At 41.3% G+C, this 24,878-nt stretch overlaps 1 protein-coding gene across 1 annotated transcript in view; it reads left to right on the top strand.

Annotated features, from left to right (window-relative positions):
• CACNG2 (calcium voltage-gated channel auxiliary subunit gamma 2) overlaps window positions 1–24,878 on the top strand; it is a 159,353-nt gene that overhangs the window by 125,095 nt on the left and 9,380 nt on the right. Inside the window, exon 2 of the mRNA XM_074226837.1 lies at window positions 16,226–16,309. Within this exon, the coding sequence (XP_074082938.1) occupies window positions 16,226–16,309 (84 nt within the window). The remainder of the gene's footprint in view (window positions 1–16,225; window positions 16,310–24,878) is intronic.

Raw genomic sequence — 24,878 nt, 5'->3', positions numbered from 1 at the left:
TTTTATTTTTTGCTGACTAATTCTTAAACCTGATTTGAATCCCATGTATGTTCTTCTGTAACCCTGAAAAAAGACTTAATGAGTTGTTTCTCCCGCATTCTGTTTCCCCAAGCTATCTATCCAGGCAAGGAGTGCTGGAGCCAGTACATACTGATTAGAGAGCTGGTTGTGAAATTTTGGGTATGGGAATTTATATCTTGGAAAGCAGACAAATGCTACAAATTGGGGGGTGGTGACTGTCTGGACTTAAGAAAGTGATTTTTTAAAAAAATATTAATAATATAGATTAAACTTAAAAGTGTATCCTCTTTACATTCTTTTTTTTTTTTCCTTCTGGAAAACCAGTTGGTGAACATTTCCCAGCAAACTGCTGTAATCCAGCTCAATCCCAGCGCAGGCATCCTGAGGTCCCATACCAAAATTATCCCCTAGTGTAGCTAGTGTACCCCCTTTTTCAGAGCCCTGCTGACCATTGGGAACCTCACTAGGTTACAGATTTGAAATGGGAGATCTGCCCTTTCTGTTTCTTTTTGTAAGTCATTTTTATGTTTGTGTTGATCATAAACCCAGTCTATTCTGAACTAGCTGTGTGACTTTGGACAAGTCACTTCCTCTTTCCGTTACTCAGTTTCCTCATCTTTAATTTTTTTTAATTTTTTTTTTGCAAGTCAGTGGGGTTAAGGTGGCTTGCTCAAGGCCACACAGCTAGGTAATCATTAAGTAACTAAGGTCAAATTTGAACTCAGGTCCTCTTGACTCCAGAGCCAGTGCTCTATGCACTTCGCCACCTAGCCACCCCAGTTTCCTCATCTTTAAAATGAGAAAATGACAGAATATACTCTCTAAAGTACTTGCCTGCTCAGACAACTGTTTGGGCCCCTCCTAGCTCTGACTCTTCTCATTTCTAAGATTAGATCTAGCTCTGATATTTTGTGCTCTTATGCTCCCTCCCAGCTCTTCCCAGTTCTAAGGCAAATGGAATTTAGTGACTTGCCCAGGGTCACACAGCTAGTAAGTGTCTGAGGTCAAATTTGAACTCATGAAGATGAGTCCTCTTGACTCTAGGTGAGGCAATCTATCCACTGCAATACCATCTTAAAAAAATACCACAGCAAAATCAGGTGGGGAAATCCATCCAATGCAATACTACTCTTAAAAAAATGAAACAATGAAATCCTATCTTCCCTCAAAAGCCCCACCTGAGATACCAATTCTTCCATGGAACCTTCCTTAATAACCAACACACACACATCATCATCATCATCATCACCACATCATCACCATCACTATTATCATTACCATCACCATTATTATGACCATCACTATCATCATCATCATCATCATTACCATCACCATCACCATCACCAGCATTGCTAGCGTTTTCTGTCTTCTCTAATTATCTTGAATACTTTGGGTTTTTCTTTAAATCCTCTTAGTCTTCCTCCTCTCACTCCAATAGATAAGTTCCTTGAATGTAAAGTTCATGAGGACTTTCATCTCTCTATCCTCAATACCTCATACAGTCTTCAATATATGGCAATTGTTTATAATACTTGTTTGGGGCACACCCTTCCTTCCAAAAACAGACATGGATAAGGTTGCCTTTGTAATATCAGGTCTTAATTGATAAGTTCAAGACTCCCCACATTTTGTAAATGGAGCTATCTAAGTCTGACTCTTCCTGAACCTTCTCTGTAACCATCTTCCATTTGTCTCAGTCCTGATCCCATCTTGCTTCTGTATCAAACATCTTTTCATTCACCAGACAGGAAAAAATCAAAGCGGGTGGGGACTCACACTCTGCTGGCTTGTGGAGAGACAGCAGAATTCACTTGTCTTGTGGAGGAAGGGGGGAGTCCCTGACATGGGATGTGGGCAATCTTTGATGTCTATAATGTGACAGGACAGACAGTGCATTAGGGAGGGATGATCATAGGTGGACTTGATCAAATTCCTCAGGGTTTTACCTGGGTTGCAATCCAGCTGAGACTTGACCATATGGTAATAGCAATCTTTTTATTAAAGATTTTATTTATTTTGAGTTTTACAATTTTCCCCCCAATCTTGCTTCCCTCCCCCCGCCCCCACAGAAGGTATTCTGTTAGTCTTTACATTGTTACCATGGTATGCATTGATCTCAGTAGAATGCGATAAGAGAGAAATCACATCCTTAAGGAAGAAACATAAAAGTATAAGAGATAACAAGATCAGACAATAAGTTATCAGGTTTTTTTCTAAATTAAAGGTAATAGTCCCTGGTCTTTTTTCAAACTCCACGGCTCTTTATCTGGATACAGATGGCACTCTCCATTGCAGACAGCCCCAAATTGTCCCTGATTGTTGCACTGATGGAAGGTTGATCATCACTCCCATGTTGCTGTTAGGGTGATCAGGGTTTTTCTGGTTCTGCTCATCTCACTCAGCATCAGTTCATGCAAATCCCTCCAGGATTCCCTGAATTTCCATCCATCCTGGTTTCTAATAGAACAATAGTGTTCCATGACACACATATACCACAGTTTGCTAAGCCATTCCCCAATTGAAGGACATTGACTTGATTTCTAATTCTTTGCCACCACAAACAGGGCTGCTATAAATATTTTTGTACAAGTTATGTTTTTACCCTTTTTCATCATCTCTTCAGGGTATAGACCCAGTAATGGTATTGCTGGATCAAAGGGTATGCACATTTTTGTGGCCCTTTGGGTGTAGTTCCAAATTGCTCTCCAGAAAGGTTGGATGAGTTCACAGCTCCACCAACAATGCAACAGTGTCCCAGATTTCCCGCAACCCTTCCAACAATGATCATTGTCCTTTCTGATCATATTGGCCAGTCTGAGAGGTGTGAGGTGGTACTGTAGAGATGCTTTAATTTGCATTTCTCTAATAAGTAATAATTTAGAGCAATTTTTCATATGACTATAGACTGAATAGCAATCTTCTTGGGGAAGCAAATGGAAGTCAGTCTTTTTAAGATATTAGAAAAAAAAGAATCAAGGTTTAATTTTAGTACCAGGAAAATTTTATTGGTCAAACTATGGAAAAACTCCTGAAACTAACCAAAGTTCCACCAAGAAAAGTTGAGTTTCACCAATGCTGCCTCCAACTCCTCCTCATAACCTGTTCAGACTGAAATATAAATAAAGATCTCATCATTTCACTCTTCTCAAATGACTCCCTACTGAATAGAATTGATTTATTTTGTCTGGCATTCAAGGCTCTCTGTGATAGTGCATCACCATACCTTTGAGTGGTTGTTGTTTTTGCAAGATGATAGGGTTAAGTGACTTACCTAAGTTACTAGGTAATTACTAAGTGTTTGAGGCTAGATTTGAATTTAGGTCCTCCTGACTCCAGGGCTGGTGCTCCATCCACTGTACCACCTAGCTGACCTACCACAGTAACTTTTCAGCTTTGATTAGATTTACTTTCCTCTAAGAACTCTATCCTTCATCTGTACTATTTGCTCTTTCCCAAACTTAGTTTGAATATTCCCACCTCCATGACTTTGCTCATCTTTCACTATATCCTGCTTGCCTTCCCTTCAACTCTTGCCTTTTGAATTTATATCCCTCCTTAAAGATCCAAGTCCAACTCAACATACAGAAAGTTTTTACTGATCTGTCATCAGGCATAGTGTATAGGGCACTGGTTGAAGTAAGGAAAACCTCAAAAACTTAGCTGTGCAATTCACTTAACCTTTTTGTGCCTCAGTTACCTCCTCTGTAAAAATGACAAGCTTTATTTTGATTCCACCTAGATCTATACTATCACTGTATAACTTTGGCAAAATCTCTTCTATCATCTAATATAACCTTAGTTTGCTTATCAATAAAATGGGCATAATAATCCCTACTCCACAGTCATCATAAAGACAAATGAGGTAGTAGAGAAGAAATCATTTGGGGAAATAGTATTATAAAATGGAAAGGGACCTCAGGTTGGCATCTAACTCACACCTGATCCAAGGAGCCTTTCCACAACATTCCCAACAAATGCTAACTTGTCTTTACTTGAAACCCTCCATTGATAGGAAGCTCACTGTCCCCAGAGACAACTAGTTCAAACATGAGCAACTCAAACTGGGAGTGCATTTTTCTTCTCATTCTTCTCCCTGTTCCCCTTCATTCCTCCCTATCCCTTAAAACTGTCAGAGGCCCCTAACACATGTGGTCATTGCTGGGACCTGATGATGGTCCTGGGAGAGCTGAAGTCTCTTCTTTAGGTAACTGAAGAAGAAAGGAAGAATTTCTTTTTCATTTTGTCTAAAATTTCCCTTGAAAAACCACTAGAGAAAATGACACGCAGAATTAAATATGGGAGGGGTCTTAGAATAGGGAATGTCAGAGCTGGGAGAGATCTGGAAAGAATTTTAAATCAGAGAATAGCAAATTTGGAAGAAACCTAAAACAAAACATGTCTTCACTTGGAAGAACCTTAGATATCAACTATCTCTAGCTCCTTCAGTTTGCAGAAAGGCAAACTGAAACCTAAAAATGAGGAAGTGACTTGCCCAAAGTCACAAAGGAAATTAGAAAAGACTTGAGCTCAAACTATAGCTTTTACTGTTTAAATTGAAATATCATTTCATTTTATTATGGTACCAGGATAGGATCCTCAGTCTATTAACCTATAAAATGGGAATAATATTCCTTACACTGCCTACTATCCAGGGTCATTGGGAGGATAGCATTTTGTAAATCTCAAAGCACTTCAGAAATGTGAGTTACCATTATACAGGAAGGAAGGAAGGAAGGAAGGAAGGAAGGAAGGAAGGAAGGAAGGAAGGAAGGAAGGAAGGAAGGAAAGAAGGAAGGAAGGAAGGAAGGAAGGAAGGAAGGAAGGAAGGAAGGAAGGAAGGAAGGAAGGAAGGAGGGAAGGAGGGAGGGAGGGAGGGAAGGAGGGAAGGAAGGGAAGAAGGAAGGAAGGAAGGGAGGGAGGGCAGGAGGAAGGAGGAAGGAAGGAAGGAAGGAAGGAAGAAAGGAAGGGAGGCAGGGAGAGAGTAAGGGAAGAAGTAAAGAAAGAAGGAAGGAAGAGAGAGGAAGAAAGGAAGAAAGGAGGGAGGAGGAAGGAGAGATGGAGGGGGGAAGAAAGGAAGGAAAGAAGGAAGAGAGAAGGAAGGGAGGAAGGGAAGAAGTAAAGGAGGAAGAGAGGAAGGAAAGAATGGAGGGAGGGAGGAAGGAAGGGAGGGAGGGAGGGGGCAAAACCAGAGAGTTGGAGGGATAACCCACTTCTCTTTTTTGTCATATCCTGGTCCCTGCAATTTCCTGTATAAAACAGAGCTGCTTTATCTATAGTAAAAATGCAGTCACTGCAGCACCCAGAATACCAGCCAGGACTGGTTGAATGACTGGAGAAACATGGGCATGGAGCTCTCTATCGATGGCTAGAGAGCTGCAACTGAGAAGGCCAGTGACTCCATTCATTACCTACTCTGCTGTTTATATGACTCTGATGTTTCTATATGTCAGTTCTCATCATTCATTTGTCTAAAGGGCTGTAGGAGGGATTGAAAGAAACAGTCATGCCCCTCCCTGCCCCCCAGTGCTGAGATTCTATGATTAAATAAGAAACAGAAGAGGAAAGGAAAGAGAGAAGAAAAGGGGGTAAAAAAGGAGGAGGAATACGGGAGAAAAGGAAATTTCTTCATCAATTGTGGGAGGTGGGGCAGGGCCTATGAGGAGCTCCAACAAATGTATCATGCCATAGTGAGTAGAATGCCAGACTTTGAATCAGGAAATCCTAGGTTCAAATCCCATCTCGTACATATTAGCAATGTGAATCTGGGCAATTCATCCATTTCTCTGTGCCTCCCTGAGATCTTATCATAGTGCCTAATACATAGATGCCCTCTTCCCCTTCCCTTCTTAGGGCCTTAGTTTCCTCATCTGTAAAAATAAGGGATTGCACTTGATGGTCTCTAAGGTCCTAAAGTTCTATGACCCTATGATCATGTATCAGGGATATTTTAAAAGATATTCCTGCTCAGATAGAGATTGGACCCTCGGGTCCTTTCAACTCTGAGATCCTAGAAATCAGAGAGAAAGAGAAGAGAGCTCTTAGTCAGGGAGGGGTTGGGTTAGATATTTTTGAGCTCCCCTCATACTCTTTGAGCCTATGACTCCCCCCCGCCCAGCCCCACAGTTCTCAGGTTCTTCATCTGTACAATGAGAAGTTAGATCAGATCATCTTTGAGGTCCTTTCTCAGAGACTTTGAGGTTTCAGAGATTCTGTGATTCAATGAATAAGTACAAAACAAGTTAGAAACAGGATAAACAGAAAATAATTGAGAGGGGAGACACTAGAAATAAGAGGGATTGGGAAAAATCTTTTTTGTAAAAGATGGAATTTTAGGTATACTTAAAGAAAGCCGGGGGAGATGAGGAGGCCATTTCCAACTGTTTTTCAGAGATTTCAAACTGAATGTCCAATAGATGTCTTAAACTCAACATGTATAAAACTGAACTCATTATCTGTCCCCTTAATCCCTTCTCCATCTTTCCTTGCCTATTACTATAGAGGGCAACACCAAGCTCCCACTACCTCAGGCTCACACTAGGAGTCATCCTGGACTCCTCACTTTCTCTGACTCCCCAAGTATAAGCTGTTGTCAAGGCCTGTCCATTTGATCTCTGCAGTATCTCACCAATAGGTGCCCCTCTTTCCTCTGACATTGCCCCCCCAAGCTGGTACAGACCTTCATTATCTTGTACCTGGACTATTACAATAACCTAATGATGGTATCTACCTGCTTCAGATCTCTCCCCACTTATTCCACCCTTCACTCAGTCACAAAGTGAGTTTCCTAATATAGGTCCAACAATGTCACCCCTCTCCTCAATAAACTTTAGTGGCTCCTGATTGCCTCGAGGATCAAGTATGAAGTCCAATGTAAGGTGTTCAAAGTCCTTCATGACCTGCTTTCCAGTCTTCTTATGCCTTATTCCCACCACATACTCTAAATCCAAGGGAGGGGATGAGATCACCAAGTGAGATAGTAAAAGAGGGAGAAGAGAAGAGGGTTTTGGACAGAGCTCTGAAGGATACCTATGGTTAGAGGGCATGATCTAGATGACCGTCCCAATCAAAGGAGACTGAAAAGGAGCACTCAGAGAGATAGAAGGAGAACCAGGAGAGGGGATTCTCAAAAACGTAGTGATCAGAACGTTTCAAGGAGGAGAGAGTGATCAACATTGCCAAAAAGCTGCAGTACAATCAGGGAGAGTGAGAATTGAGAAAAGGCCACTGGGTTTGACAATTAAGAAATAATTTTTGAGAGCAGTTCAATGGAATGATAAGATTTGAAACCAGATTGTAAAGGGATAGGAAGGGGCAGCTAAGTGGTGCAGCGGATAGAGCACCAGTCCTGGAGTCAGGAGTACCTGAGTTCAAATCTGACCTCAGACACATAATAATTGCTTTGTTGGGTGACCTTGGGCAAGTCACTTAACCCCATTGCCTTAAATAAATAAAGGAATAAGAAGAGAGAAAAATGGGAGTACCTATTTTGGAAGTTTGGCTATAAAGGCTAGAAAGGGCAGAAGAGAAAGAACATAAGATGACAGGGAGGGAAGGATCAAGTGAGAGGGTTTTGGATTTTTTTTTCAAAATAAGAAAGACATGGGTGTTTTTATAGGCAGTAGGAAATAAACCAGTGGTGAGGGAAGAAAAGCATCATGAAGATAAAGGGTCTTGCCTAGGTCTTTCATCTGTCCCAGAATCATTTCTATCCTTTTTGGTTTGTCTGTTCTGTCTCCTAGTTAAATTTTAAGCTCCTATCTTCCTCTGGTCCTCAACATACCCCTACCCCCAGCCTCAGCAGCAGATGACTTAGTCTTCTGAACAGACTGACAACCATCTGGCCCACCCTCCCTCAGCTGCTCCCAGCTGTCCCTGGGAACTTCTCAACAACATCACCCACTCTCTCCTCTTTCTCCCTGGACACAAAAGACCAGCCACCCCAACTCCTCACCAAGCCCACTCCCCCTTTCTCTGCTTTCAATCCCATCTACTCTGGTACTTTCACAAGTAGTCATCCCCTCTCCCTCACACATTCTCACTTTTTTCCACTGGTTCCTAAAATCTGATTCCACTTTCTCCAGACTGAAGAATTGAGAGATGGATAAAGTTGAAGTGAGGAATCATTACTCAGATATTCACTAGCTGTAAGGTTTTGGACAAATCGATTCACTTTTCTTAACTTCAGTTTGTTCACCTATAAAATGAGGAAGGTTGAACTAGATGACTTCTGGGGAACATATATTGCCATTTCTAGATCTATCAGAGAGAGAGAGAGAGAGAGAGAGAGAGAGAGAGAGACAGAGAGAGACAGAGAGAGACAGAGAGGAGAGAGAGATGAGAGTGTGAGAGAGAAAGAGAGAGAGAGATGGATAGATAGATGTGGATGTGGATGTGGATATGGAATACGTATCATATATGTATATGTGCATATTTTGAGAGAGATTTTATGTAATATAAAACAAATGAGATTATATTATATATATATATACATCTTCATAGATAAATATCTTCATAAACCTTAATGTGCTCAATAAATGTTACTTATTATTAACTTCTGCACATGGTTCTTCACCTGTGAAATGTTGGGGTGGGACTGGAAGTGATTATCTTTTCCAGTTTAATAGTTATGGTCCCATGATGAAGTTGGAAGATGATGAAGTCAAAGGGCAACTAGATGGCACAGTGGATGGAGCACCAGTCCTCGAGTCAGGAAGATTTGAGTTCAAATCTGGTCTCAGATATTTATTGGTTGTGAGACCATGGAAAAGTCACTTAGCCCCAACTGCCTCAGGAAAAAAAAAGTCAAGCCAATATACTTTTTAAAAGGGCTTACTATGGTTTGGGCAATGTGCTAAGGGCCAGGAATCCAAGGAAAGGCAAAGGGTAGCCCTGCCCTCAAGGAGTTCACAGTCTAATGGGGAGACAACATGCTACATACAGACAAGATCCAGGTGGGGTAAAATAGAGGTCATCCCAGGAGATGAGAGGGATCAAGAAAGCCTTTTTGCAGAAAGGAGGACTCTAGCTGAGACTTGAAGGAAGCAAAGGGAAATTAAAGCAGGGAGGAATGACTTCTGGCTTGGAGGATCAAGCAGGTCTACCTGGAAGAGATACCTGAATTGAACCTTAAAGGAGGAAAAATAATTTCAACTTACTTATGTGAGAGGAGTATCAATAAATCATTCCAGGCATGAGAAGCGTGCAAATGCACAGAGGTTAAGAGAGGGTGAGATGATTTTGAGGAATGTATCTGGAGAGGGGAGTAATTAATACAAGAAAAGACTAGATCTAATTTGTGAAAGACTTTCAAGACCAGGTTAAGAATCAGAACTTTATTCTACAGGTAATAGGGAACCTATTTGAGCATTTGAGCAGAGGGGAATCTGTGCATCAGAAAGATGATTTTGCACCATAGTAGAAAAGAAAGATTGGAGAAAGAAGAAACTGGAATTTACTTAATTGTCAAGACTTGAAAAGTAAATGGAGGTGTGGAAAGAGGGAGAGAGAAAAGCCAAATATGAATCAGAGTTTGTGGGATAAAGAAAAGGACGGTGCTCCTATTTCAAGTCAAGAAGTTAGAATGGGAAAATCATTGAAATTTTTTGAGAGGGCGGAAAGGGTGATAAGATGAAAAGAGATGAAAGGAAGTTTGACCAATGCCAATCATCTTCAAACACGCTACAGATCTCAAAGTAGCAAATTCTATTTAATTTATGATATTTCACATTAGTTACTTTCTAATGATTTCAAAGTAAGTTGAGTTTCTTCTAGTTAGGTTTCCTGGGGACAACCAATTTCAGCCCCAGTATGAAGAGTCTTATTGATTTCTGTCACAGAGGGTGGCATGTCCATCAATCGATAAGATCAATTGAAGAGCTACCAAGAGTCTAGCATGGTGCCAGGTGCTGGGAATGAGGGGAGAGGATTCTCTGGAGAGGGAGATGACAGAGGAGTACAAGACACAATGTCTGCTCCCAAACAAACAGAACACTCAGAAATGGGTATTTTGGGAACCCAACTGTGTGATGCCATTGAGTTCAGAGACTTGGGGTTGCAAAAATCCCAGAAGGCTTCCTGGAAGAAGTGGCACTTGAGTTAAACCCTTAAGAAGGATTACCATCCAGAGCATTAGAGAACAAGAGTCTCTTGTGAATCATTGTTGCTATTCAGTCAGGTCCAACTCTTTGTGATCCCTTTGGGGTTTTCTTGGCAAAGATGCTAGAGTGGTTTTGCCATTTCCATCTCCAGCTCATTTTACGGATGAGGAAACTGAGGTATACCTGGTAAGTGACTTGCCTAGTAAGTCCCTGCTAGTAAGTGTCTGACACTGGATTTGAGCTCAGGTCTTCTAACTTTATTCTAGGAGCCCCTTGTGGATCACAGGATTGGCACTTCAATTAAACCACTCCAATGGTAGAGAAGCAACAAGAGCTCTGAATGTAAAGTTAGAAAGGACCTGGGTTCAAATTCAGACTCTAATATATCTAGTAGCATGGTTCATGATAAATCATTTAACTCTCCAATCCTCAGCCTCCTCATCCATAAAATGATTAGCATTTGGAGGTCTGGCAACCTCCCCACCCTTTTCAGCTTCCTTTTGCTTATCATGCATTGTCTTCCTTCTTTAGATTGTAAAGTCCTTGAGGGAATGAACTTTCTTAATTTGTATGTCCAGCCCTTAGAGAGTCTGGCACACAGTAGGCATTTAATAAATGTTTATCACATTCTGTTGTATGTGTTGGGTAGGGATACTAGCACTAATAAGTAAAAGGGCTGCAGTCGAGAAAGTTGCATTGTAAATGGAAAGTTCAATGTAGAAATTGTTGTCACAAAATAACCCCAGAGGCTACTCCTCTCAAGCTCACAGAGGATCCCAGGAACCTATAAGTAACTGAGTAGCAACCCAGGGGCTTCAAGTCCTCACCCCACCTCAAAACTAGTACTTTCCTTGATCAATCAATGAGTTAGTGCACCCTGCCCTGGATCAAATGCTCCATCATGCCCCATCAAATGGCTCTGCAATGGAAGGCATCGGAGTGCAGAGCAAGCCAACCAAATGAACCCCTTCATTTACCCCCACTTAAAAAATTACTTGATTGCCTCCTAGGCCGGCCTCAGTGTGTGTTATCCATATGTCCTCCGTGGGAGCTCATTTAGCAGTTCTTTCAGCTTTTCATGAATATGGAGAAAATAAACCATCGTCTGGCCCACTGCTAATGATCAGGTTTCCATGAGCAGCTCATTGTACCACAAAGAAAGGAGGCAGTAGCTGGTATTGTGGAATATTAACATGGTTTTCACAAAGCTGATGAAACCTCCTCTTAAGCTACTTAATACCTGCAAGCTGAAATTTCCCGTCTTGAAATGGTTTGCCCCTGGCAGCAGCAGCAACTGGCTTGCCAAAGAAGCTGTCTCTGAGCTTTCCCCATCAGCCTGTGCCCAACTCTGGGAGGATGCTGGGAGTTAGTTGAAGGGTCTGGGTAAAGGACCTCAGGGATTTCATTTTCATTAGGCTTATTGGCCGCTGGATTGGTAGACTTGTATCCATTTGCCTGTCCGAACCAGACGAGCCAGGAATCAGTTCCTGTGATTCCCTGAGAATGTCCAACCACCTCTTCCCAAGAGCCATTGCCAAGGAGAGAGGCCAAGCTGTCTCTTAGAGAAATGCTGGCTGATAAAGGCCACTTTCTCACTGTCATTCTCTCTTGAACCTGTAATTCCAAAGTCATTCTTATACAGATTTGCTTTGGAGGCACCAGCTGCCAGGGTGTTCACCATAAGATTTTCTAAATTGTTCTCAACAAGCTCCATGTCAGTAGAAAGAATGACTTATATAGTATCTAGTAGGAGGCAGATTAGATGAGAAGGATTGGTGCCATGAGGAGGACACTGGTCCAAGAATCAAAAACCCTGAAGTCAAGGCCCACACACTTATGTGTGATTCTGGACAGATTGCTTAAACTTGCCAGGTCTCAATTTTTACATCTGTAAATGGAGAAAGCACACTTATATTGTTTACCTCAAAAGATGTTGGAGAAAAATATACTGCATAAACATGTAAGTTTTTTAGAATGTGAATTTGACCTAGGACAAGGGTTCCCCACTTTTTTGTATCCTGAACCTCTCTATCAGCCTGGGAAAACCTGTGTACCCCTACTGAGAATCGTGGTTTTTAGATGCATGTTTTTAGAGCTGGATTTGCAATGAGAGAGCCACAGATCAAATCTTGGTTAGCAGCTTAATAATGGGGGAATCACAACCTTTTGGGATACTCACTTTACCAATAAAAGGGACAAAGCACATTTTTTTTCATCTCTTCTCCAAGGCCAAATCAGGTCAAGTTATATCTTGTTACACTTTCCATTAACTTAATTGTTGACATTGAATATGTTGCTTTCTGTGTTTGACTTCCTTCAGTGCACATCAGGTTATCTAAAGTCTTCCTATGTTTCTCTGAATTACTCCTACAGATCATTCTTTACCCCACAATAATATTCCATTTTCACATACCACAATATGTAGTCATTCACCAATAGAGGAGAACCCACTTTGTTTCCAGGTTTTAGCTACCTTAGAAAGTCAGCCTTTCAGCAAATAAACACAACTGATCTTAGCACATAGGTAGAGAGCATATTTGGTCCTGGGTGTCTTTGGGCTGTATTCTGGGTGAGTTCTTGCCCAGTCTGCCAAGAAGAGACAATGAGGTGTAGTAGAAAGAGCATCAGACTTGGAGTCAGGAAGGCCTGAGTCCAAATCCTGGTTGAAACTATGTGATCCTGGGCAAGTCTCTGGACATCCATTTCATCATCTGTAAAATGGAAAGATTAACTCTATATCTTTGGAGGTTCCCTTCTCCTCCAATTTTTTTAATTTAATTTTTATTTTAAGTTTTTTTAACATTTTTATTTAATGATATCATTATCATTATTATTTAATTTTTTTCTCATTGAATCCCAGTGCTTGGCAATTAGTGAGTCAATGAACAGGCTTTGTTAAGCACTTTCTAAATATCTGACCTTGAACTAAGCAATGAAGAGAGAAGGGGGGAGGGTACCTGCCCTCCAGGAGCTTACACTCTAACTGGAGAGTGAATACAGGTTAACACTGGTACAGACAGAAGAGATGGCAGAAGGGCAGCTAGGTGGCGCAGTGGATAGAGCACCAGCCCTGGAGTCAGGAGGACCTGAGTTCAAATGTGACCTCAGACATTTAATAATTACCTAACTGTGTGGCCTTGGGCAAGCCACTTAACCCATTGCCTTGCAAAAACCTAAAAAAAAAAAACAAAAAAAAACAGAAGAGATGGCAGGTAACCTAAAGGAGAAAGCCTCTAAGGTCTTATGTAGATGGTGTCATCCAAGCTGAGTCTTGAAGGAGAGAACATAAGGAAGAACAGCATCCCAGGCAGGAAGAACAGCCAGTGAGGACTCGCGGAGTTGGGTGATGGAGCATTGAGTGTCCTATGCTTGATGAATGCCTATTGATTGAATGAGTGAGTGATTAAGCCATTATTCTGTGCCAGAACTGTGCTCAGCACTAGTGAGACAAAGACAAAAATGAAAGTCTCCTCCCTCAAGGAATTGGATTTTCTCCATCCTCCCAGTGACCCAAGACTCAGAGCCTTGCAGTCATTTTACCTCTCCTTTCGCCTTCATCCCCCACCTTACCCATTACCAAGGCCTGTTGATTCTCTCTGGGCAGAATTTCTCATATCGATCTCCTTCCCTCTCCCACATCCACCAAGATAAGTCAGGCGAGAAGCCTCCATTATTTTTTTAAATCAAAGTTCTATTGATACATCTTGGGTTTTTTACATTTTAGTCTCAGGTAGATATATTTCTGAATATACCCACTCTATAAATCTTCTCACATAACAAGCAAACAGTTCATCTAATAGCACCAACGACAATCTACTGCCATCATCCCTCATTTTTCCAAGGAAAGAAGGGAGGTGCATTTCTTTATTTCTGCCTCAATGCCAAAATAGGCCACTACAAATACACAATATTTTTTATCCATATTATTATATTTGTGACTGATATTATTTTGATCTCATTGCTTTTTGCAATATCCTACTAAGTTGTCTCCCTGCCTCCATGTTTTCCCCCATCGCATCTAGATCTTCCTACCAAATTAATCTTTCTATTACACAAATGTAATCATGCTCCAAAAACCCTGAGGGATCCTGATTTCCTACCAAATAAAGCTCAAATGGGCCTGATTTTCAAAGGCCTTCACAATCTTTCTGACTCTAGGCATGATGCTTTGTGCACTATGATTACTTAGCTGCCCCTTTGTATACTCTACAGTCAAACCTGGCCACTCACTATTGAATGAACACATCTCACTTTCCTGACTTTAGACCTCCTTTGTTCATCCTGATGAGTTAAAGTTCTACCCAACCTTCAAGACCCAGATCAAAGGCTACCTCCTCCAGGAAGCTTTCTTTGATTTTGTATATGTCAGACAGCACTCAAACTTGGATCTCCCTGACCCTGAGGCAGTTCTCTATCCACTAAACCAGACTTTTATTTGATATCATGGCTTATATCAAGTCATGTATGTCATGGCTTTTATTTTATATATACATATATATATATATATATAGTGTGTTTGTAAATGTATATATATGTTTATAATTACATGAGTGCATGTGTATGTCTGTGTCTGTATGTGAACATATATAATATAGTTCAGTCTAGTTAATATAATACAATTCTCTATACTATGCATTTATTATATACATTATATGTGTATTTATATATAAATTAAATATTTATTTATAATTTATTTTTCAAAGTCATTTGTATACCTTTTTAATCTCCCCTCTCAGTTTTTAGATCTTGAAATCTAACCCAATATTTCACACACATAGTAGGCTCTGATATAGTGTAACACTTCTAATTAGTCCCATAAAACCCAACTTTAGGTGAAAAACCTAATTTGGGATGGTTCATTCTATAATTCATAGAATTATCTCATTTGTATCTAAGGCAATTCACTCAATGACATTACAGCATAGTAATAATATTATTGCCAAATGGCGGTTGTCTGGACTAGACAGGAAATGGCTGTAAAATTTTGTTGACTGTTGAATGAACATTCAGTTTAATTTCCACATTAATACGTTTTGTTGTTGTTTGAAGGTTTTTTTTAATCATTTGCTAATGACTGTATGGAAATTCTCATAGCTAGAGGATCTGAATAAGTCCTATAGCTCATGCTTCTATCCTTGTTAGGGTCCTCTGACCTCTGCCCTCTGACCATCAGGCTTCCATGACCTCTCACCAACAAAACAATAGAAAAAGACAGGGTCCAATCAGTAATGTCAAATACCTTGATACTTTCAGATAGAGAACTGATGCACTCTCAGAGTACAGAGTAAAGCATATTATTTCTCTTTCTCTCTTTTTCTTTTTTTCCCCAGATCATAGCTAATATGGAAATGCCTTTTGCATGACTTCATATCATTTTTCTTGCCTTCCCTATGGGTTGGGGAGGGTGATAGAGAAAAGGAGAGAATCTGGAACCGAACATTTTTTCAAAATTTTAAGACTTTGTGATAGTCATCATCATCTAGACCCTTAGATGTTTGATGTGCCTGGGACACAGTCCATTGCACAAGACTTGCCCAGGGACACATACAACACAGAAAAACACAAATAGGCAACAAAGGAATTCTGCTCAGAAATATCAGAGAACGATGCACTGATCTCCCATGAAGAGTTTTCACCTAGTTCTCTTGCTCTCCCTCCTGCCAACATAATTAGTTCTGCCACCACTACTATGTAAAGGCCGGTTTGCAAACTCCTGGCCCAGGGGTATTTTCATCTATGGCCTGCAGACAATCTCAGAGTAGGAGAAAGACATCCCAGTACTCCCTTCACTTCAGGACCACTGACAGCTACTGCTGCCCTTCCTGTTCTCTGGCTCAGCTGCCCAGTCTCCCTGGCTATTCTCAACACTAGAGAATTCACTGCATCAGCTACATTGGGTGTTAATTGTCTCTTCAGTGATAGACCTCAAAGAGAATAAAAACCCTTCCTGCTAGTTAAGTAAGGCACAGATAACCCCCAGGAGGAGAACTCTAACAGAAGCCAGTATGAACCAAGGATAAGGTTTGGGGATTGTTCTTGGAGGGGAAGGAGCTGGGATTCCTAATGTTCTGATATACTCATTTCTTCTCTCTTCCCTTGTTTTTCAGGGAATTTTAAAGGTCTGTGTAAGCAAATCGATCACTTCCCTGAGGATGCAGATTATGAAGCCGACACAGCAGAGTATTTCCTCCGTAAGTGCACTGATTCTCTTATCCATCATGGGGGTTGGGGTACTAGCACCGAGTGAACTGGAATCTCTACAGGAGAACCTCACTTCTAGAAGTAGAATTAGAGGTCAGCTGTAACTAAAGATTCTGGACAAATCAAATGGAGTATACTTTTGGGTGTACATGGCAGTGCCAGGAAACTGTGTTCAAATGCACACTTTGATGTGTGATCCTGGGCAAGTCATTTAAATTCAAGGGGACTCACTGTCATCATCAGGAATGAGGGAGTTGGACTGGATGTCCTCTGAGATCTTTTGCAGCCCATGGCATAGGAACCTGATATCCTTCCTTTGTGACCTTGAAAAACACTCCAACTTTCTGTACCTCAGTTTCCTCATCTGTAAATAGGAATGCTGACCCTTGCCCTGACTGACTAATAAATGATTGTGGAGAGAGTTATTTGTAAACCTCTAAGGGAATGAGTAATTTGAACAAGGAGGGGCTAATCCTTCTTTCTGAGATCAACCAACAATCAAGTTAATCAAGATATATTTATTAAGTACTTTCCATGTGTCAGACCCTGGGGGCTGAAGCACCTATCTACAATTGTTCCTCTGAAGTGAAAAGGGCAGGGTTGGGTTTGTCTTTGTTTTTTGCAAAAAAAAAAAAAAGAAAGAAAGAAAAAAGTAGAGGAGAAATTGGGAGGGGAAGAAAATAAATGCTTAGTAATTTTTTTTAAAAGGAGACCTGTGGGGGCAGCTAGGTGGCACAGTGGATAAAGCACTGGCCCTGGAGTCAGGAGTACCTGGGTTCAAATCCAGTCTCAAACACTTAATAATTACCTAGCTATGTGGCCTTGGGCAAGCCACTTAACCCCATTTGCCTTGCAAAAACCTAAAAAAAAAAAAAAAAAAAGGAGACCTGTGGCACAGAGGAAAGAGCACTGATCCTTGCATCAGAAGGACCTGAGTTCAAATCTAATCCCATACATTTGATATTATTTGATTATTACTAGCTGTGTGACCTTGAGCAAGTTACTTAACTCCATTGCTTTGCACCAAAAAAAAAAATTGGGGGAGGGGGTACCTAAAACTAAACTGTCATGGAAAAGGGGAATGAAAGTTTTATGGGGAAAAAAAATTTAAAAAACAAAATTAAATGTTTATACAATTTATGAGCTGAGTCATCAATTAGCCATGATTAATCAATCAATAAGTGTCCATTAATTTCCTATGAGGTACCAGAGAATTGTGTCTCTCAAGGAATTTAAGAGATATACTTTAGAACAAGATGACTTGGTGGGGAAGGTGACAGGGTAATAAGGAAAGGCCTCATGGCAGAAGATGGTATTTGAGCTGAGTCTTAAAGCAAGTGAAGAATTCGAAGAGACAGAAATGAGGGGACGTGAAGAATGCCTGATTCACAGATATAGAAATAGGAAATTTACAGCAAGATGGTTGATTTATTTGGACTATGAGTATGTGAAGAAGATTAATATGTAATAAGACTGGCAAGGTAGATTGGCACCAGGGTACAAAAAGCTTTAAATTATAAACAGAGGGTTTATATTTATTCCTAGAATAATAGGGAGCTACTGGTATTTATTGAATAGGAGAGTGATATGATCAGACTTGTGCTTTAGGAAAAATCACTATGGCAGCTTTGAGAAATACATTTATCAAGAGAAAACATGTAGAGAACCCAAGGATATGTCTTGTGTGTCTGAAAACCTAGCCAGCCAAAGTTGTTTCCTGGAAAAGGAGATAGTGTAGTGTAATGAAGAAAGCTTGGATCTCAACTCAGAAAATATAGTTATGACACTGTCTTCAACCTCCTCATTTTAGGAAAGAAAACCGAAACTAAATTCCATTCAGTCAATATGCATGACCTACTCTATATTAGGTACCATGTCACAAACTCAAGATATACCCAGACAAAATGATTGGGCTATTTCAAAGGATAAAATAAGGAAGGGAGGGGACAGGGAGTGAGACCAAGAAAAACATATTGAAGACATTGGAAATAAGGTTGTGACCTTTCTAAGCTCACATGATGATTAATAGTAGAATCAAAATGTAAACCCAGATCCTCTGACTCAAGAAGTAACATCCTGGTAATGTCCAATATTATTCCCATTCCAATCGATAATGTATCCATCAGAATATCTAGGGCATTTGGGGCACATATGCCCATATTCCTTACTCTGGAGAGTTCATTGAGGTTCTAGGAAAGTCTCAAAATCATTTTGCATGTTTCCCACAGTGCTTTGCCCTAAAGAGTCTCCCCAGAGTCCACATGATGTCATTCTCTTGCATAGCATGCCAAGACCTTCAACACTGTAATTTTTTTTAAATTCCAAAATTAACATTCTGTTGTGAGAGTCAAACTATAATACACAAATATTTTAGCAGATTCTTATAGATTATTGCCTTCCTATTGCTTTTGAAGCGTCTCTCTCAATCCCAAATTATTAGAAGAAAATAAAATTAAAATTTCAAAAACAACCCCATCAAAAGGGAAAAAAAAGAAAGTTTAAAAAAAAACTTTCTTTCTTGAAGGGAAAGTAATTTATAGTTCCAATGAGGTCCCAGATCACGAGGGGCTCTTCCAAACAAAACTAGAACTCATTCCCTTATCTTCATATGATAATTCAAACAATTCATGGTGAAAATTCCTCCTTCGAGCAACCCATACATTTCTCTACTGGATCTCTTCCAATGCATAGGGAAATCCAGATGGAGGTCCTAACAAAATATTTCCAGTGGGCACCTGTGATACATAAGGTATCCTATTTCTATCACTGAAAAATTCTGGAGCATTCCAAATGGAATTCTGACCTTACCCAAATCTAGGACAAGTGAACCACCTCCAAAAGAAATAGGACAAATATGGACCAGGTCAGGAGATGTGACTCCAGAAAGCCATTTCCCACAAAACCCTGTGTTCTATACTCACATAGGAACTCCAAAAGAGGAGGGTTCAGCTTTTCCCATCTCATCCCTATGACTTTTTTGTCCCTTTCCTAAAATAACATTCCAAAGAAAATTTCTAAAAGGGAAGGTCAGAAAACCACAACCCAAGAGCCAAATCCAATTCATCTCCTTTTTTTTTGTACAGCTAAGAATCTGGTGGGCTGCATTCGACCCAAGGACCATAGTGTGCTGACCCCCTACTCTAAATAATGCTTGGGGCTGACTCCTATCCAGAATCTTCTCCTAACAGGATTTACAAGGCACTTTCTATAAAAAAAAATGCTAAATAAGCAAAATAATTATCAGATATGAGAGTTTTTTTAAAAAATTTTCTCCACCACAAAAGAAAGACCTAAGAGAAAAAAATCCATAAGCATTCATTAGTAGATACCTAATTAAAACATACAACTGTAACCCATCCCCATCATTATGATCTTTCAGAGGTAAAGGTACAATGTAGACTGCCGAGTAGACATTCACCTCAGACCTCCATTTGTCTGAGCAATTCCTAAGTTCCAAATCTGCTGGCCAGTCAGGTACCATTCTTTCATCCTTTTAAATTCAGGTTGACCTGATTGTCAATCACCTTACCCTCTAAGAAGCAATGGCGTTTCAAGAAACAACTCCTGCTGGGTAACCAGAATTAATTCAAGAACCTGAGGTTGCAAAGTAGTCACCATCAAGACTGAGAATATCATTGTTCAGGATTGTTTGTTGCTTGCTGTTTGCAGACCTTTGCCCAGGGAAGAAACAAAAATATGGAAGGAAGTAGCCAGGATCCCTATTTCACTTAGACAAGTATCATTTCTCATCACCATAAGCCTAAGTTATGGGCCACCATTACCACTGGATGAGAGGGGAGAAAAATTCTCAGCCCCACACCTCTAGAATTCAAAGGGAGATACTGGAAGACTCAAAGCAAAAATGAAGTAAAGTCATTTGCTCTTTTATAGCCTACTGAGTGGGCAGCTCCTTCAGACTGAGTCATCTTCAGGGTAACCCCAGGCCCAGGGACCAAGTGACCACTTAGTATAAGTCCTTTAGCAAGAGATCAGAATGTATGTCCAGATCTAGAAGGGCTCCAGTCTGGTCCCATGATAGTTATATTAAAATATTTAAGGCAGTCTAATTTAAAAGTACTCAATTGGTTGAGTCAAGTCGGCAAGCATTGATTAAATTCTTACCTTGTGCCAGGCCCTATGTCAAGAGTCAGATGGCCTCCAAGGTCCCTTCCAGCTCTGACAATCTATGATTACATGGGAGGATTCCCATGGGAGTGGATAGTGTAGTGTGGCACAGTGGATTTGGAGTCAGAAAACAAAGATTGGGGGGTCCTACTTCCTGTGTCCTAGCTGTGTGACCTCAAGCAAGACACTGCATCTCTCTGGGCTTTGGTGCTAAATAAGAGAGTTAGGTAAGATTTCTATGGTTCTCTGACCATAGAAATCTTTGAGGTTAAGAATTCTTGACTTCTGGTGTTACAGAATCCAACTTTAGCAATTTCCAAAACAAAACTTCCAATGACCACAGAGTTAAATCCAGAAGGGACGTTAGAGATCATCTATTTCATTTTAAGGACAGTTAGGTAGCAAAATGTTTCCAGAGTCAGGAGAATCTGAGTTCAGCTGCCTGACCCTGAGCAAGTCACTTCACTCTATTTGTCTCAGTTTCCTTAATGTGTTGGAGAAGGAAATGAAAAACAGCTCCAGGATCTCAGCCAGGGAAATCCCAAATGGGGACATGAAGAGTCAGATCAACTCAACAATAAATCCCATTTGAAAGAAGTAAAACTGAGGTTGCAAATGGGAAAATGATTTTTGCCTAAGGTCCCATAACTAAAAAACAGCAGAGCCAGAGTTCCACCTGATAAATTGTCTTGAATCCAAAAGTCAGAGGACCCTAGATTTAGATTTGGAAGAGACATCTGAGATCATTGAGGCTCCTCTTAAAGAAACCTCAAAGGGGCAGCTAGTGGATAAAGCACCGGCCCTGGAGTCAGGAGTACCTGGGTTCAAATCCGGTCTCAGACACTTAATAAATACCTAGCTGTGTGGCCTTGGGCAAGCCACTTAACCCCATTTGCCTTGCAAAAAAAAAATCTAAAATAAAACTCAAAAGTTCAGGTAATATTGGCAAAGTCAGGATCTGAATCTGGGTCCTTTGGCTCCAGATCCAGTCCTCCTTCCAGGATACCATGTCATTCCTTTCTGCTGCCCTTTTCCCCACCCAGAGACTTCAAGGACGGTGTCTTCCCCACTGAGGGCCTTACTCAGATCCCTTTCAGGGTGGCCATGAGGCTGTGTCCAATGGGGCCCTGTCTCTCCTCACCCAGGCTAAATTGACTTCTGTTATGCTCAGATCGATCATATTAAAAATTTAGATGGTGTTTTATGATACGGATCACTACTGTCTCTTTAAGGGATGGCCTCTCCAATCAAAGCAGCAAGACAGATCCATCTTGGCATCTTGATTTCCCAGGAGGCAGAGGTCCATCCAGTAGTACAGGGCCTTGGGAATGAAACAGGAGGTCTTGCAGATGTCTGGCTTCTATTGTGAATTTTCCCAACGTGCTTTTCTTGGGACTCCCAAGCATGCTGCTTCTAGATTGTATGGCTGTTTTCCTCAGAGAGGCTTCTTCTTGTGCTTGGCTTCTCTTAGAGAAGCCCTGAGGCAGTACTCAGAGAGTGCTGGCCACCCTTAAAGGTGAACAGGTGAAGGACGGAGAGGCAGCAGAGGATCAGGGAAAGAGCAAAGGACTCTGAACTGAGGGAGGGTTAGTGGTCCTAAGTCCAGGCAATGCCACCAGCTAGCTGGGAAACAATGAGCCTGACACTTTCTGGTTCTGGCCTCAGTTTCTTTCACACATCAATTGAGGGACTTGATGGCAGTGGCCTCAAAGCTTGAACCTTATGTTTCTATCTTTCTCATCTGGCTGACAACCACCACAGCAGCCTAGCCTGATAAAGGATGGGTCCAGGGAAGCATGCTGTAAAGGGGGCTAAGGAGTCAGACCCCCATGGGAGGGCAGGGGGTCTTTGTCTGCACACCAGCTTCAGCTTCCCCACTTCCACAGACGGGTTGCTGTTAGAACAGGAAAAGCATCTGAATATCTTTGGTGAAAGACCTGATAATATAGGATACATGTTATCTGCCAATTATATTGACATGACTGGTATTTAGGGGGCGATTTAAGGGAGGTGGGTGTTATTTTGATCCCTAGGGGAAACTGAGGCAGACAAGAGTTCAATGAGTAACTAGTGAGCATCTAAGGATGGATCTGACATGGGGTCGGATGAGTCCCTGTCCAGCCTGCTGGACACGGTGGCGCCACCTAGCGGCCTCTGTCCTTCAATTGGATGCAGCCAGAGACAGCTCCTCATTAACAAGAGGGTCTTGAGAAAGAGTTGACCTTCTCTGTGCCTCAGTTTTCTCATGGGTACAAGTCAGTAGAATTCATTGACCTTTAAGGTCTCTTTCAGTTCTGATAGTCTCTATTTTCAAATGTTTTCAAATTCTAAAATTCTCCGAAGCTTTCTCCCAGCCCTGACACCCCCTGTTCTAAGCTCCCACCCAGCTCTGACACTCCCTGTTCTAGAGTCCTTCCCAGCCCTGACACCCCCTGTTCTAAGGTTCCCCCCCATCTCTGACATTCTGTCCTTCCCCCCCCCCTCAAGTGACATATCGCAAGTTAATTCTGTCTGTGTGCAAAGAGCTGTGGTGTGGATCAGGCCCTAATAGCAGGCAGTTTGCTCTCAGTACCCCAGTGAAGGATGTGACCTGACCCAGGGCCAGGGCTGCAGAAGGAGGGTCCATGGCAGGAGCAGGGGGTAGCCTGGCTCTCAGTCCTCCAAGATGGGGCGCCTTGGCTCAGCAGAGCCGAGGGGGAGGGGCATCCGAGACATTCCATCTGTTCTCTCTCCGAGGCTGCCTCTGAGCATCAGGGCCTTGGCGAGGCTGGGTTTTTTAAAGAAACTAGCGGAACGTTAATCCTGAAGTTGGAAATAACCACACATCAGGAACGACAGACTAAAAATTTACACAAATGGATTCAAAGTAGGCCACTTTTTTCGATCTATTAACCTTGAAAATGTTCTGCGTGGAGCAGCATCTCGGGTGAATCCCCAAGGATGGGGAAGAGCTCAGCATATCCCAACATCAGCCCAGAGGAGACTTTCCCTTCCTCGAGTTGGACTCAAGATGGGTTTGACCAAGATTGGACAGTCTGGTCAGACCATTCCCTGTGAGTCCAGGGATACAAGGAAAAATGCATGGAGACAAGTAAATATATGTAGCAGCGGCATGAAGGAGGGACTCAGACAGACCTAGATTCAGGTTCCGCCTCAAACTTATACTAGCTGTTGATCCCAAGCAAGACTTCCCTGTAAAATTTTCTGTAAACAAATGGAACTTAATGATGTATAAGATCCCTTCTAGCACTAGCTTTATTTTTTTTTAAGTAATCAAGGTTAAGAGACTTGCCCAAGGTCACACAGCTAGTAAGTGTTAAATCTCTGAGGTCAAATTTGAACTCGGGTCCTCCTGTCTCTAGGGTGAGTGTTCTATCCACTGAGCCACCTAGCTGTCCCTCCCTTCTGGCTCTAAATCTATGATGCCACTTCTGACTCTTTTTTTAAAATTTTATTTATTTAAGGCAATGGAGTTGAGTGACTTGCCCAGGGTCACACAAACTAGGCAATTATTAAGTGTCTGAGAGGTCAAATTTGAACTAAGGTCCTCCTGATTCCACTTCATCACCTAGCTGCCCCCACCTCTGGCACTTATGAGTCCATCTCCTTAGAAAGTGATTCAATTTTTCTGACCCTGCTTCAGAATGCTTGCTATGATAAGCCATTATGTTTTGCTAAGTGCCAGGAATATAAAGACAAAACAGTTCCTGCCCTCAAAGAGCTCCCATTCTAATGGGAGAGAGACAATCTGCAAATAATTATAAACACACAGGATACATAGGAGTGATCTCCAAGGGAAGACTCTCATATGACAGGGGGCCAAAGCAGATTTCTTATAGAAACTGAGACTTGAGAGAAGCGAGGAAAGGCAGGAGGCAGAGAGAAATAGGGAGAACATTCCAGGCATGGTGGATGGCCAGGACAAATGTGCAGAGGTGGGAAATGGAGTGTCATTCTCTGGGCTTTTCCTTTGGCATTTCATATTCTACAGGTGGGAAAAAAAGGCTCTTTACTGAATAAATACAATCAGATGTAAGCTCACCCTCTGGAGGAATAGCAGGCAGGACAAAGACATGGTTTTGATTTCTTCTGCAAGGTCTCTTCTCTGGTGAAAGTTTATATTGAAAACTTCTTGTTCCCAGTTTGGAGTTTGTATTTGGTAGAGTACCGTCAATTGAAACCGTGGTTCTTAAAATAGTATCATAGTGTTCTGTGCAGGTGATAATGGGCAACAGTTAGACCCAAGACAATGACCCAGTCTCTGTAGATTTTATTTCTTTGATTCTCAAAGACATTTTAACATTTCTGTTTGGAATATGTGAATTTGTCATCATTTAGATTGTTTTTTTAATAACAGAGAATGTAAAATCCTCACTGCCAGTTTTTCGTTAGGTACTCAGTTTTTACACCTTGAAGAGGAGTGTTGTTCAGTAT

This window comes from Macrotis lagotis, chromosome 2, assembly GCF_037893015.1.
Source record: "Macrotis lagotis isolate mMagLag1 chromosome 2, bilby.v1.9.chrom.fasta, whole genome shotgun sequence".
Lineage (NCBI taxonomy): Eukaryota > Metazoa > Chordata > Mammalia > Peramelemorphia > Peramelidae > Macrotis > Macrotis lagotis.
This window is presented reverse-complemented; position numbering and strand designations above follow the sequence as displayed.